Source organism: Eurypyga helias, unplaced genomic scaffold, assembly GCF_000690775.1.
Source record: "Eurypyga helias isolate BGI_N326 unplaced genomic scaffold, ASM69077v1 scaffold5463, whole genome shotgun sequence".
NCBI lineage: Eukaryota > Metazoa > Chordata > Aves > Eurypygiformes > Eurypygidae > Eurypyga > Eurypyga helias.
In genome coordinates this window covers 5,389-19,587 of record NW_010240413.1, presented here as the reverse complement: position 1 = coordinate 19,587, position 14,199 = coordinate 5,389, and the positions used below count along the sequence as shown (strand labels likewise).

General features: G+C 42.7%; 1 protein-coding gene across 1 annotated transcript in view; it reads left to right on the top strand.

The window, feature by feature from the left end:
- SH3KBP1 (SH3-domain kinase binding protein 1) overlaps nt 1–12,983 on the top strand; it is a 111,442-nt gene extending 98,459 nt beyond the window's left edge. Inside the window, exons 11-15 of the mRNA XM_010148425.1 lie at nt 4,887–4,996; nt 6,602–6,727; nt 8,472–8,743; nt 10,153–10,216; nt 12,329–12,983. Coding sequence (XP_010146727.1) covers nt 4,887–4,996; nt 6,602–6,727; nt 8,472–8,743; nt 10,153–10,216; nt 12,329–12,370 — 614 coding nt within the window. The 3' untranslated portion in view covers nt 12,371–12,983. The remainder of the gene's footprint in view (nt 1–4,886; nt 4,997–6,601; nt 6,728–8,471; nt 8,744–10,152; nt 10,217–12,328) is intronic.
- Nucleotides 12,984–14,199: the final 1,216 nt, after the last annotated feature.

Below are 14,199 nucleotides of genomic sequence, written 5' to 3'. Positions count from 1 at the left end.
TTTCTTGACCTTTCAGTTCTTTCTTGGCATCTTCTGAATTGTTAAAAATAAAATCCTTATGAGGGCACTGGCAAGTGGTTAGCAAAGCTCATTATGGCAGCCTTCTACGTTCAGCTATTAAAACGATAAAAGTCAGGACTGAAATGGGGAAAGATAATTGTCTACTTTAGGAAAGGCAGCTGTCCAGTGACTGTCCTGGGGGGCGCGGTGAGCTAAGCCGTTTCCCGCCAAAGCAAAGAACTGTATGGGGACACCTCCCCGGCACGTGGCGGTTACACTCCTGAACGCACTAACCCTGCAGCCAGGGAGCCCTCCTGCTAAAAGTGCACTACCCAAATCTTTAAAAAGGATCTGCAGGTCATTACGGGTGAGATTCTGCTGCCCTGAGCCTGGCTGGGAGCGTGGCTGTGTTCCTTGCAGGGTACAGTGCTGTTCAGCGGGGGGGGAGTAGCAGAATCTGGGCACTTGAAGTAGTTAAAATAATTGTGGTCTTCTGAAAATTCCCAGTAATATTCAGATGATTGAGTTGTTTTTTAATTAGTGCTATATATTGGATGGACATGCATGCAGAAGGTTTTGTCTGCAGTATCTCTGTCCCATTTGGTAGCTTTCAGGATTATTGCAATTCAAGACAGTACATACACACCACTTCACAAGCCTATTGTCAGTCTTTTAAATGTATCGAGGACGATTATGAAATGAACTCTACCTCTGTGCCTTTTGTGACAGTATCTTCTTCACATGCATTGAATGCCACCTTTGCCTCATTTCTTCCAGCCCTGCTGTATTTCTGTTCTGTGAAACCTCCCTGTTAGCACGCTGACTGTGTTGATTCTGCTATTGCCCATCACCTTTCAGTTTTCTCAAGGTGAAATCTCTCTCCTAATTCAGAAAACTTTCTGTCTTCATTATGAGTAAGTGGCTTTGCCCAAAGCGTAACAAACCTAAACATAAGATGAAGTTAAGGCCTAGCCACATTTCATGCCAGAATAGTAAAGGCAGGGGGGAAGCATAACCATTTAACTTTTCCTTTCTGGGTTTTTTTTGGAGGAGGGAGGGATTGGGATTGAAGGTTATTTTCCAGGAAGGCACAAGTCTAATGAGCTCAGAACTTTTGCCTTAATTGTTTTCCTGGACCTGGGCATTTTTTTTTAAACACACCATCATCGTGCTTTAAATAACCATGTTACCAAATGAACATAGTAATGGGGGAAAATACCCTGTTCTTAACCGACTTGGAAGGATACCAGGGAATAATTCTTGCACAGCTAACATTTTTCAAATTCATTAAATATGTTTGCTCAGTAAGCTAGACATTTTATTGTGTTGTACTAGACCAGTATATTGGAATTACACTAATGTCTTTCTTCCCATCTCATGAATATTTCATGAATTACCCGCGTGCTCAGTGAGACAGCAATAATGAGGAATGCATCTGTTTACTTGTAGAACGAGGATCGACTGGTTTTTAATGCGGGAGTGGTACTGTTAGTTGATGGGTACCCTCTGTCTTCTGTGTGTCCAGTGGAACCTTCCTTACCGTTTGTTACTGTCAGACCGAGCAGGCTGGACCAGGGCAGAGTTCAGGTCTGTCGGCTGCTGCTGCCGCCTCACTGGCAATTAACATGGCTGTGGGTACAGTAGAGCGGCCTTTATTTTTAATGGCATTCCATTTGGTCCAGCTCAGGAAGGTTTTACATTTTGCTTAGTTGGTGAATTTAAGCTCCCAGTTTCTGATAGCTACAGAAACACAAACTAAGACCAAATCTCTGCATTTAATGACCTCAGTGAGTGTCATATAGCCACACCCATATAACCTTGCTTTCCATCAGCAAAAACCAATCAAATAGCTATTATAGGTGAATTAATTTCTGACCCTACAGTATAGATGACAGTAAGGCAGGAGTCTCTTGGGTGGGACTGTTCCTCACTTTACTAGCTACCTGTTTACTAGATGGGGATTTTCCTGAATGAATATCTCATAGGTGATGATGGTGGAAGGTGGTGACAGCCTTAGATGCAGAGCGGATTTGGGAGCGAGAACCACATCTAAATGAGGATAACAAAATGGCGGGGAGGATAAAGGGCATATGGAAGTACTGGAAATGGATTTACTATTTTAGCATTGTACCAAGTGTTGTCCCGTACACTTAAATAGAACTTCATTTATAGTATCAGCTGAATGGCTGTGATTTCACTAGTCTGGCAGCAGATTCTACCTGTGGAGCCTTTCAACCTCTGCTCTGCTCTTTTTTCTTTTAATGCAGTGCAAGTATAGGCTGCTTCAGGTTACTTTTCTAGTGTTCAGAAATGCATTCAGAAGTGGAAAAAATAGAGGATTCCCTGTATTTCTTGATAATAGAAGCTTTGCACAAAAATGTTCATCTGTCATGGTTATTCATAAAATGCATGGAGCAGATTTTATCTGCAAATGATCATGGGTCTCAAGGACACAAGATCATACACTCTGTTTATCGACACATTTTACAGTGTAAATGTGAATCTTTTATTTTCTGATAAAACATAGAACTCTAGGTATTTTGTTTAAGGCAAATAAACACATATAATTAATGCCTCCACTATTGTTTCCATTGGTTGCTTTCCATGTTAGTGTAGATGTTTATCTTCTGTAAGAACGGAGGAGGGGACAGTGGCACTGACCGTACCAGCCGCAACACAGAGAGAGGGAAGTCACGCGCTGGAGCCTTCCCAGCCTGCGAGAGAAGTTCAGCCAGTTTGCTGCCCCCCAAAAAGCTGTAGTCTGCTCTTCCACTCACTTTGAGCAGCTTGTGTCAGCCCTTTGGTACTGACACCAACCCTTCCTTCCGCCACGGGTATTTGTGTGGCTGGGCATATGCTGCCGGAAAATGGGCTGGATTAAAATGAGCTCAGGAAAAAAAATACTAAAAACAGTTGGGTGGGAAAAGAGTGGCTGGGACAAAGGGAAGGATTGCTTCGGCCACGACTTGTAGTCACGTATGTGAGCTTCACGTGTTTATAGACAGGTGTATTTTCCTGCTGTGCAACTTAGCAGAGTAACAGTGGTGAAAACGAAGGCAGTGTTTAAAATACATCACTGATTTGCTGTGCAATCTTAAGTCAGTCATTTAGCTGTCTCATGTGCCAGCTTCAAACTGAATATTGCTGGAAAACAGCTCTTACGTTTGCATTTCCCATCTTCTCCCCAGAAAATAAATTTGTACTTCCATTTCTCCTCTCCTGAAACCCTGAAGTTCTGTAGGACTACAGAGGGGTTTTCTGCAGTCTGCCAATGCTTAGCTCATTTTTACCTTTAAAGCACTGTCGCTTTTATTGCAGGAAATAAAATGTATAAATTACATAAATATAAACACATTAAAATATAAATTAATTTTTTTAATCTATTTTTTTAGCCTGATAGGTTGGGTATAGTTGAGGCTTCAGGTTGCCAAATTCCCGTTGGCACACTGGGTGACGTACCTTTGCACATAGGTTGCAACAGACGATAAAAAAGCAGTGAGAGAAATACCTGGTAGAGGACAGTGGGGTCACTGGTTATATATAGGAAGGGTTGCTCCAAAAATAGAGTACTGTTTGGAGGTAGATAACCTTAGGCTATTTCAAGGGCTATTGAAAGAGGTCTCTTTTTTCCTTCTGCTTTTTTGACCTCCCAGAGATGGAAGAGGATTGCTGAATAAGGAATGTCTGATCCCATTTACTTCCTAGCTGCCGAATTCCTTCAGTGCATATGGTTTATTGCACAGGCCCATTAATTGATCTGTTTTTCCATTTGTACAATGGTTGTAATATGGCAACAACGCTCTGTCTTCAGAGGCTTGCTGTTCTTTAACAGTTCTAAAAATTAAGTGCCCAGTATACATAACTCTTAACTTAAAAGGTATTCCTTCCTACAGATGTGCAGTGAAAAATAGTCTCTGACTAATGAATATCATTCTAGGATTTGATTAATTTCTCAAAGTAATTTTAAGAAATTGGACTTATCTGCAGTACCTCATGCATGTTTTCTGACTCATTTCTGCTTAACATAATGCACTAAGGCATTTTGAAATGGAGGTGAGTGAAACTGATATAACCCATAAAAATAGATGAATGGTGTTAGGCCATCTGATTCAGGCATGCAGTCCCGAGCTGCGGTATCCGTTCAGCCTTCCTTCACGTAAACATGCTAGCACGTGGCTGGATTCAGTAAACACTTCCCCAGCGCGTTTCACCAGCCGTGAAGACAGCCAAGCTGGCATTCGTGCAGATCTGTTTTTCCTGGGCTCTGTACAGCTTCAGGAGACTGTTGGAGCTTCTACTTACCATAACCTCTGGAACACTGGAGATATTCCTTTCACCTATACTTACTGCAAACTATGCTGCCTGCAGCTGTAGGTGTCCTGGAACCTGCAGGTCACTTCCAGCTCCATCATTCCCATTCTCTGTGCTCCCCTAAGCAATTGCTGCAGGTACAGCACTGACAGTACAGCTGTTGACACAGACCATGCACTGTCTTATATCTCCAATTATTCAGGAAAAGGAATTAATAACCCCTTTAAAAGCAAGATGGAAATTTGGAAAGAGTTTATTCCATGCCATAGGACCCATGTTGTCATTCAGCTTTCACTGCCGAAAACAAAGCCAAAGGCTCCTCTATGCATTCCCCCTCTGCTTTATTGTGTTTGAGACGGAAGGGTAATTGTGCTTGGCAAGGGTGGCTGGATTACAGCTGCCTTTGACTTCCAGGTTTTTTAGTGCTATCATGGGGCCTAACGGTGTACAGAACACTGATACAATGGGGAAAATGGGATTTGATTTCTTGGAAATTTAAAATAAAAAAAGAAAATTATTCTTTCCCTTTGACGACAATTGCCAAAAAAACAAATCAATTCTATTTTATTTTTAAGACTTGGAAGGTTTTGACTCTGTAATACCAATTGCTGAGAAGCTTAATCATCCAACTACAACCAGACCAAAAGCTACTGGCAGGCGACCACCCTCCCAGTCTCTCACGTCCGTAAGTTAATTTTTCCTTTGCTTTTAAACACGTTTTTTTCTTATACTTGTGTCCCCTGGTGTTTTTACTAGGCTTACACAGCCATTCCTTCACACGTACACCGAGGCAGAAAGATACAGCTCAGGAAAATCAGTGTGAAAAGGCTGCCGGTGTTTTGAATACTGATGTTGAAAACATTCCCTTCCTCCTCCCTTCCAAGATTGGTACCCCCTTTTTTGGGTGCTGCCAAGTATACCTTGCCAGCCATGACTGAGGAGGCCAGAAAAATCATAGAATCACAGAATGGTTTGGGTTGGAAGGGATCTTAAAGACCATCTAGTTCCAACCCCCCTGCCATGGGCAGGGACACCTTCCACTAGACCAGGTTGCTCAAAGCCTCCTCCAGCCTGGCCTTGAACACTTCCAGGGATGGGGCATCCTCAGCTTCTCTGGGCAACTTGTCCCAGTGCCTCACCCCCCTCTCCGGGAAGAACTATTTCCTGATATCTAATCTGAACCTACCCACTTTCAATTTAAACCCGTTACCCCTTGTCCTGTCACTACAGGCCCTTGTAAAAATCCTTTATAGAAATCTTCAGAATAAACCAGTTTGTGCTGAGCATTAAGGATTTTGTGTTTCGCAAAAGAAGCATTTCCCTTGGTTTCTCTGGGACATTTACCACATTTTGAGGACACACTGACTGTGTCAGCCTTCAACAGCTCTCCTTGAGCCATCAGGTGTTTCTCCTCATTAAGATCACTCTTAAATATAAGGGTGATTTAAATTTCACTCTCTACCATGGATCTTTAGACAAGCTGGTCTCATAAACCATCCTTTGGAAGTCACTGCTTAGTTTTACAGTGTCTCTTAGCTTGGGGTTTGTTCACTTCTGTGCTTTTTTGCATTCTGGAATATCAGAATGAGGGCAACTACTGATGGTTCATGTTGCTGAAGAAAAACAAAATGGAGGGAGCAAAAATGATGATTTGGAAACTAACAGAGAACAAAAAAGAAAGGTTTCAAAATTGACTATGTACCTAAACACAGAAACATAAACAACAGGTTCAAAGGTGTGTCTTCCCCTGTCATATCTATGGGGAAAGGAACAGGAGGTGGGAAGACCCCTCCCTGTTTGTACCTTTACAAAGAGGCCGTGCCCAGGGCAGCCCTGCGGAGCCAGCGCTGCACGCGGCCGGCAGCACGGATCCTCTGAAGAGCAGCCAGGTGAGCCCTGCCCTCAGCGAAGCCACGGCAGAGCTGCCCGGGCAGAGGAGCTGGCGTCCCCACAGCGCGGCGCTCGGCGTCCTAGCCAAGTGGGGCACAAGAGGGTGCTTACGTCATACAGTGCGATGCAAAGATGTGAATTAATGTCGAATTCAACTCAAGTATATCTCTTTTCATAAATGCTTTGAAAGCATTCTAGCCTTGGAAACAAGATGTAAAAATAGTTGGAGGCAGTGAGGGGGAGTCCTGATTTGAAGTATTTTTACTTTGAAAATGGTAACTAAAAATTAAAAAAAAAGTCATCGCATAAACACTGTTGTTCTTCCTTTGTTAAAGTCCTGTTCAATGAAAATACCTGCATTTTTTTTCCTCGTGTGCGGTGTGTGTGTTTGTCTACACAGTCGTCCCTTTCAAGCCCCGACTTCTTTGACTCACCAAGTCCTGAAGAAGAGAGGGAGGAGCATGTTTCTGTTACACACAAAACCATTGAAGTGTCAAGGAAATCAAGAACTGTTACAATATCACAAGTAAGTTAATTGGCATATCTCTGCTCAACCTTTTCACATGCATCTTCATTTTTGAAAACGGTATTCAAATGTTTATTTTTAAAATTTATGTCAACAATCACCTGGTAACTGGCCCTTTTAAAGAAGCTTAAAATGGTAAGGGTTACTAACGATTGTTCTGTGTTTGAAATGCAAGTCTAAAGTGAATTACACAGTTGAAATGTCTCCATAGCCATACTGTGAGATAATCCTTCTAGTGTAATTACATTTTACAGAATTGGAGAAGCTGAGGAAATAAATTGTAGAAACAAAGGCCCTTCCTTGTACCTGTAAATTAAGTTTATGTTAGAAGAGTCTGCGAGCAGAGAAAATACAACTCTTTGACCCACTCCAATAGAATGTGAATTTAAATTTGCAAGTATAATCACTCTTTATGCTGGTACAATTGTATTAATTTTATAGGCTTGTGCCATTCTTACTGTATATTGGTAGAAAACCATAGGATAATCGAATATCACAGAAGAAGCATGTAGATCAGGCTTTAGAGGTTGGAGCTATATTTTAGTACATAAGGATATGTTTAATAATACAAATATTACATTCTAATAGTAAAACAAAACTATTTGAAAGATGAAGCCATGGACTTCTGTGATCAGGTAATAAGGATAATGTTTTGCTTTGCAGCTCCCTCTTCTGGGAGCACTTGCATTAGGGAATGCTCTTGGGCCAACTTTTGTGTATTATATGCTGCCGTGCCGGGAATGTAGATGTTGTTCCTGTAAACCAGGATGACCCCTGTCAGAAAGTAGCTGCTTGAGGCCTTAATGCTGGTAGCCAGTTAAGCTCTGGAGTAAGGTGTTCAGTGTGGATGGCTCCCGTTGTACCATGCTGACTTGGTCCGGGTTTGAACTCAGCCTGCTGTTTGGAAACTCTCGAGTTTCCAAAGGAAATTTGCATCTACTGATAGAAGGATTATTATCCATGCAAGATCGTTTATAAGTACACATTGCTCACACATGCACACACCTGTATATAACACATTAAAAGAATATTACCACGGGGTTCCAAGGTAACTAGGTTAATGCTGCATTTCTCTGTTAAGTTCCTGGAGGATTCACAGAAGCTTGAGTTAACAGAGGACAGCACGGTACATTTATTTCTTATTAATATACTATCATTTTGAAGCCATTGGATTCTGGTTTTCTTTTTTATAACATACCAACAAGCAAACTTAAGGAATATTTTGCGGTCTTCGTAATGCTGAGGGCAACATGTAAAACATGAATTTTTAAAAAACGTTGAGTATTGAAGATTCCTTCAATGGTTGGTTGACAATCATAAACTTAATCTGCAAAAAAATACAACTTGGATTCTTGGCCATGCGGTTTTGTGCTCTGCAGGAGACATTCATGGATGTAGGTGTGTTCTCACAAAAACTTCTGGGAGAAACACTGAGCACCTGTCTCTGGTTCATGTCACGGCTAGGTCTGACATCTTGGAAATGCTTGTTGCTGGCTGGTTGTAGCAACTGTCGAAAGCCTTACTGAAGCTATCTGAAGTTCTGCATCCCAACTAGACCCCATCTGATGTACATGTACAAAGATAATGTCTAATTGTTATAGTTATCATGCTTTGGCCAAAACTGTCCACATTTGACTGTGGACATTGAACATTACTGAAGGGCAGCAACATCCTTAATATTAGCTAGAGGTCTGACTTTCATAAAGCTTTCTCCAGACATTAAGTGATATTCTTTTTGTTGCAGGTGTCTGATAATAAAAATTCCTTGCCTCCAAAACCAGGAGGCTTGGCTAGTGGCAGTAATGTACAACCATCACTATCCCCTTCACCGTCTCCTGGATTTCACTCAATTGCTATGGGAACAACAGGTCACAGGTCAAATTCCCCATCCCTGTTTGGTACTGAAGGAAAGCCAAAGACTGAGCCCTTGAGCCAAGGTCAGACTGCCCTGGAGGAGCTGAGAACACAAATTAAGGAGCTAAGAACCATCATTGAGACCATGAAAGACCAGCAAAAGTAAGTACTGCAAATCACAGCTGTAGGTGGGCTGCATCCGTTCATGCCTGGTGGTGGCATTTTCTCTTGGAGCTTGCCTTCATCAGTGTTGCTCTGCACAGTTTGCCTTTGTGTTCATGGGTGATTTTCAGCTGACAGAACACGTTCGGGGGCAAGAAGCTCAGGATAAGAGACTGGCACTGTCCATCTGTAACAGCTTTTTTTCCCTGTGTTAGGAGATAAGCAGATGTTTATGGGGTGTTGAAAAAGTTAAGTTACAAGCTATGAGCAGTGAGTAAGGTTCTTACATTGTGTTATTTGCCAGTAACTATTTGGGAACTCTTGTGCATTGATCTTAATAAGGGGTGCATTTGTTCTTGTTGGAGTACAAATTACTACAACTTCCTAAAATTATTAAAGCAGTGTGTCGCTTGACTGTTAGACCATTTTCCCAGGAAGCTGATATTGCAAAGAAAGTAATTGAACTGTGATTAGGACATTTGAAGACATTTCTGTTTATGATCCTGAATCTTAATGTTTTAATGTTGGATGCCTTTATTTTCATTAAGCTGCTCATTTCTTAGGAAAAACTGGGGCTGGCATATAGCTTTTGCTCTTCCTGAGAATATTTTATGTTTTGGAAGCTAAACCTTCACTTCCATTGTCAGTTGGATGTAGCCCAGCTGGAAAAAGAAAAGGGAAAGCAGCATGCAGAGACTGGTGGAACAGAGGAAGGCAGTGAGTTTGGGTGTAGATGCCGGGAGGACATGGTTCAAGCTGGATCTGGCCAGCAAGCCCTATGGCTTTGCCTCCAAGGCTGACCCCTGCTCCTCTGGTCTCCTCAGCCCTTCTTGCAAGGAAGCAAGGTTTCTGTCTTAAGGTGAGATCACTCAGTGGGAAGACGAGAAGGTGTCTCCTCCTTGTAGCTATGTTCTCCTTCCCAACAAAGAAGGATGACAGCATATCCATATTTGGGATTGTTACGTCTTTTAAATGAAACTGAAGGTTACGTGGGATTGCTGGCATAAACAGCTCTTGAGGGGCTTAAGGATTTGTGTTACCAGTTCCTGTAACCTGCCAGCAGCCAATCTATCTTCATTTTGTATGGAAAAAAGGGCAACTGGGTGCTGATGGAGTGTTGATACAGCTAGTCCAGAGCAAAGCCAGAGGATGCAGCACTGCTAGGAGGAAATGTATTATTCATTAGCTGGGGTGGGGGGAGGGGTACTGTCCTTGTGGGGACGGTCTCACTTCTCTGCAGCACAGCATGAAGTGTACAGGAGCATACTGACTTTATCAGTTGTTCAGAGGAAAAACATAACTAGTGAAGCAGGAAGATACGTCTCCAAGGGGTGATCTTTTCAATCTGACTAGTTTAATCGTTTCCATTCCAAGCTTTTTTTTTTGTTGTTGTTGCATTCTCTTAACAGAAAAGAGATTAAACAGTTGCTGTCTGAGTTGGATGAAGAAAAGAAGATCCGTCTACGATTGCAGGTACTTAAATTATTTATAATGTTATAGAAGTATTGGCAGGTTTGATTTATTCTCAGGTATGGGATATAAACCCTGCTAAGACACTTAGGTTCCAGTGAATCAAAACCTACTAACATTTCTGAAAGAGGTGCACCTGCTCTCTTCACAGTGGTGCCAGCCTGTGTCATAGATATTGCAATACTGGCTTCTTACTGACAAGCCTGATAATTAACTAAAAAATTATCAGCACAAATAGACAAATTAAAAAAAAAACAAACACCACACCACCACAACCCAGCAATTAATTAAACACATTATAGGATTAAAACTATGATGATTTTTAGTCTCAGTTTTAGTGGCTTGATTTTGTCACAAATGAAATAATGTCTTTTTTAAATTACTTGCTCTCTCCCAAAGCTTTCTCTTTTGTAGTAGGTTTGTCTTAGTGTTGATGTGCTTGGAATATTATTTCATATAGCAAGCGTTTTATGTCTGCTTTACACACTGTACTCAGGTTGCCTTTACTAAAGGATTCTGACCAGTATAAAAGAAAGTGCTCAGATTAAGAGCCCAGGTACTGCCACCACAGTTGGTACAGTCCCTTAGCTCTACATGTTGTCATGCTGGCTCAGTCATTTGCCAGGTAGCGCACTGCCCTGCCTGGGCGAGAGTCATGGAGCTGAGCTGTTGCTGGGATCACCGACTGTGCTGCTTCAATGTGGGACGGCGTTGGAACTGCTTCTCTGGGGGTTGGAGAGCTATTTGGAGAATACCCGTAATAACATGCTTTAACTTGGTGAACCCTGAATTGCTCAGGCAGTTGGACTAGAGGATGGTTGTAGGTCCCTTCCAACTGAAGTAGTCTAGTCTGTTCTGCACTATTCTATTCTATGTGCTTGATAAGTGGATTAATATTGATTCTATTTTATATTTTTATGGGACAGTTCAACTGTACTTTGTACTAGGAATAGAAAATCGAACTGTAATTACACTGGGCTGTTTCTGCTCAGTAAATTGCTTGGGAACGTGGCAAAGGGTGGCAGAACTGGGGACCATCGATGTCTGTACTCCAGGGCTGCCTGAAGGACTTCATGTGTGCAACCACACAGGAGTATGGCTTCTAGTGACACATTCAAATTCATTTGAAACTTATTCAGATACAGTCGATGAACATTTTTAATATTGGTTATTGATTTAGTCTTACAGGCCGGACTATTCAGAGGTCTGGAATCTACCTCCAAGGTTGGATTTACGTCTTTATACAGAGACCTGCATTGATGGTTTTAAAATTACCATCTAACAGCTGGATGCTTTTACTTCGGTTCAAATGTTGCTTACGCTGGTGAATGTCCAGCTGCCAGCCAAGGTGGCATCATCAGCTTTATGTGAAGGCGAGAGTGCAACAAACAAAGGTTGTGTTGGTTTAAGAGTGCCCTGATAGCCACAAAGTCGCACAGCTCTTGGCCCGTGTATTAAACTGCCTTGATGATCTGGGGCAGTTGAGCACCGCGGGTGTGTTTGAATAGATCTAGTACCCCTGCCTCAGGCCTTCCAGCGCCCATCAGAGGTGCCAAGTGTGCAACGAAGGCCAATGATGGGTTTGGCCACATCCTTTTACCGCACGCCTGTACATCCGTCAGAGCCCTTAAGGTGCCTGGACGCAGGCTTGATGAGTGCAGAAGGCAACCCCCAGCCCTGCAGCAGGAACCATCCCGAGAGGAGAGAGACGACAGGTTTTGCCCTCAGCTGCCAGTGCTCAGTGCCAGCAGCTGAGTTCACTTGTGCCAGGTGGAGGTGCGGCAGCTGGTGCTGGACACGGTGCTCGTTCTGCACGCAGTTCCTGGCAGCGAGCTGCCTGGCTTATGAAAGTTGTAATTTAAAGAGTTTGAAAGGTCTGGTGGTACATTCAGTGGCTGCACTTCTCAAGCTCTGAGGGCAAGAAGCCGTGAGTGATCATCATGCAGCTGAGAAGGTCCCCTCAATTTGTGAAATCTGTGGAAATAAGAGCAGTGCGAGAGCAGTACTCACACCTGTGGACAAGATGGAACACGTGCTTTTCAAGCGGCAGCAACTGGGCCTCAGTTTGTTAAAGCATCTCATTTCATCACGATTTTTTTTTTTTGTTCTTTTCAGATGGAAGTTAATGACATAAAGAAAGCTCTTCAATCAAAGTGAAGTACTTGATAGGTGGAATGTTGCATTATTCTTCATGACTGAGACTCAAATTTATGCCCCAGCCAAAATAACTTTGTGCCAAATGATTTAAGAATTGCCTCAACATCCCTTTATTTGAAGGATTAGCACAACAGTTTTTGATAGCACAACAAGGACAAAATCTCCACCCGAAGCAGTGCTGCTCCGCACTAGTTGTGACTGAAATTGATCTTCTTGTGCTAAAGGCTCTCTACTTCAAGATCCTAGGTGAAATGAAAACTCAGGCAGTTTAGTCCATAGTGGTACTATTTTGATGATATTTTTCCATAAATAAAATGTATTTCAGATTATCTGTTTACAAGCTTTATGATTTTGACTTTTGGGTTTTAATTGTCTTTTCTCACAGATTTTAAGACGTTTGTACTGCGTATAGCCAGGAGCGAATGTTAGCCTTGGGGCTGGAGGGATTATTTTTGCTTCGACATAGAACAGCCTACCTTTTGTTACGGTTTTAAGTTCTGTTAAATATGCAATTTTATGTCCCCCAAACCTCCTACAGTTTAAACTTAGGTTGTGTACAGCAATGGATTTACAAGAAGGAAACAAACCAACAGAAATCCGGTCTTTGCAATGATTTTGTGCCTTTCTTTGCCACACACGCTGACCAGAGCCGGTCGCGAGGCAGGTCTCCCTCATGTAGCTACCACGACGAGTCCTGGCCACGGTGTCCGGCGGGGGTCACCTCCTCGGTGTCAGCAGAGCCAGGTTTGTGCGAGGTGGCCGGGCAAAAGGGCGCAGCTGAGAGCAGCTTTGTCTTGAGCAGCTGTGGCTTTTTAGCTTCCCTGGGTTTGATAGGCCTCTTCCTCAACTTGAATGTTCATCTCCGCTTGATTTTCATTTAGATGATTTAAACGCCCGCCTCTGTCCCCAGTTTTGCACAGAGTGAACAGAATATGCATTATTAAAGCAAAAATGAATAAAAGTAATCTATAAAACGTGAATAAAAAGTTGTATTATTTCATGCACGAGGTTCTCTGTTGTGTGACATTGTTTCATTTGCTGGTTACGTGGTACTGTTAGCTACATTATATTGTACACTTACAGAGGGATGTGTCTCATGGTCCTGTTGGGGCAGCAGGACTCTCTTTTCCTCATTCTATTGAACCTGATGCTTGCTTCATTTCTTCCAGTTTCTCCGTTTGCTTTCATCCTCTCCAGATAAGGTCTCCCATCTTTCTGTTTGTGGCTTTGTGTGTTCGTCGCGAGCCGCAGGGCACCTCACACCTTGTCAGCAGTCTCTGCTACGGAGTTTGTACAGGGCCTTTAAATAATGGACGTTTTTGCAAGCATGGAGCGAGTGGGTGAGTGGTATTGGTGATGCTTCGGAGTGACAAAAAACCCACACAAAGGATCTCTTTGTCACCTCATCAAATGCGAGAGCTGGCTCTGGCCAGCATATCCTGTGTCACAGCTAACCGCCCTGCCTGCCAGGAGCTGGGGGAGACATGGAGTTCAGTTGGCTGGTCCCGTTCCCGCAGGGTTGGCAGAATTCCCATAAGCTCTTGGGTATGCACAGATACATAAAATACACGCTCCACCGTACCCGAATCTCACTTTACGGGTCTCAAGTGGCAGTACAGAACCTCGCTGTTGGGCTGTTTTTCTCTTCCATAGCACCTGTTTCTGCTGTAACAGTGATGGCTGAGGTGGAAAGGTTGGGTACTGAAATGTGAGAACTTTTAAAAAAGTCCCAGTCCATCGCTGAGTGTACTCAAACAGAAGGACTGATAAAATATTTTATCACTGAAAGGCTCTTATTTAACATTTCTAAATAACTGCATTAAAATATT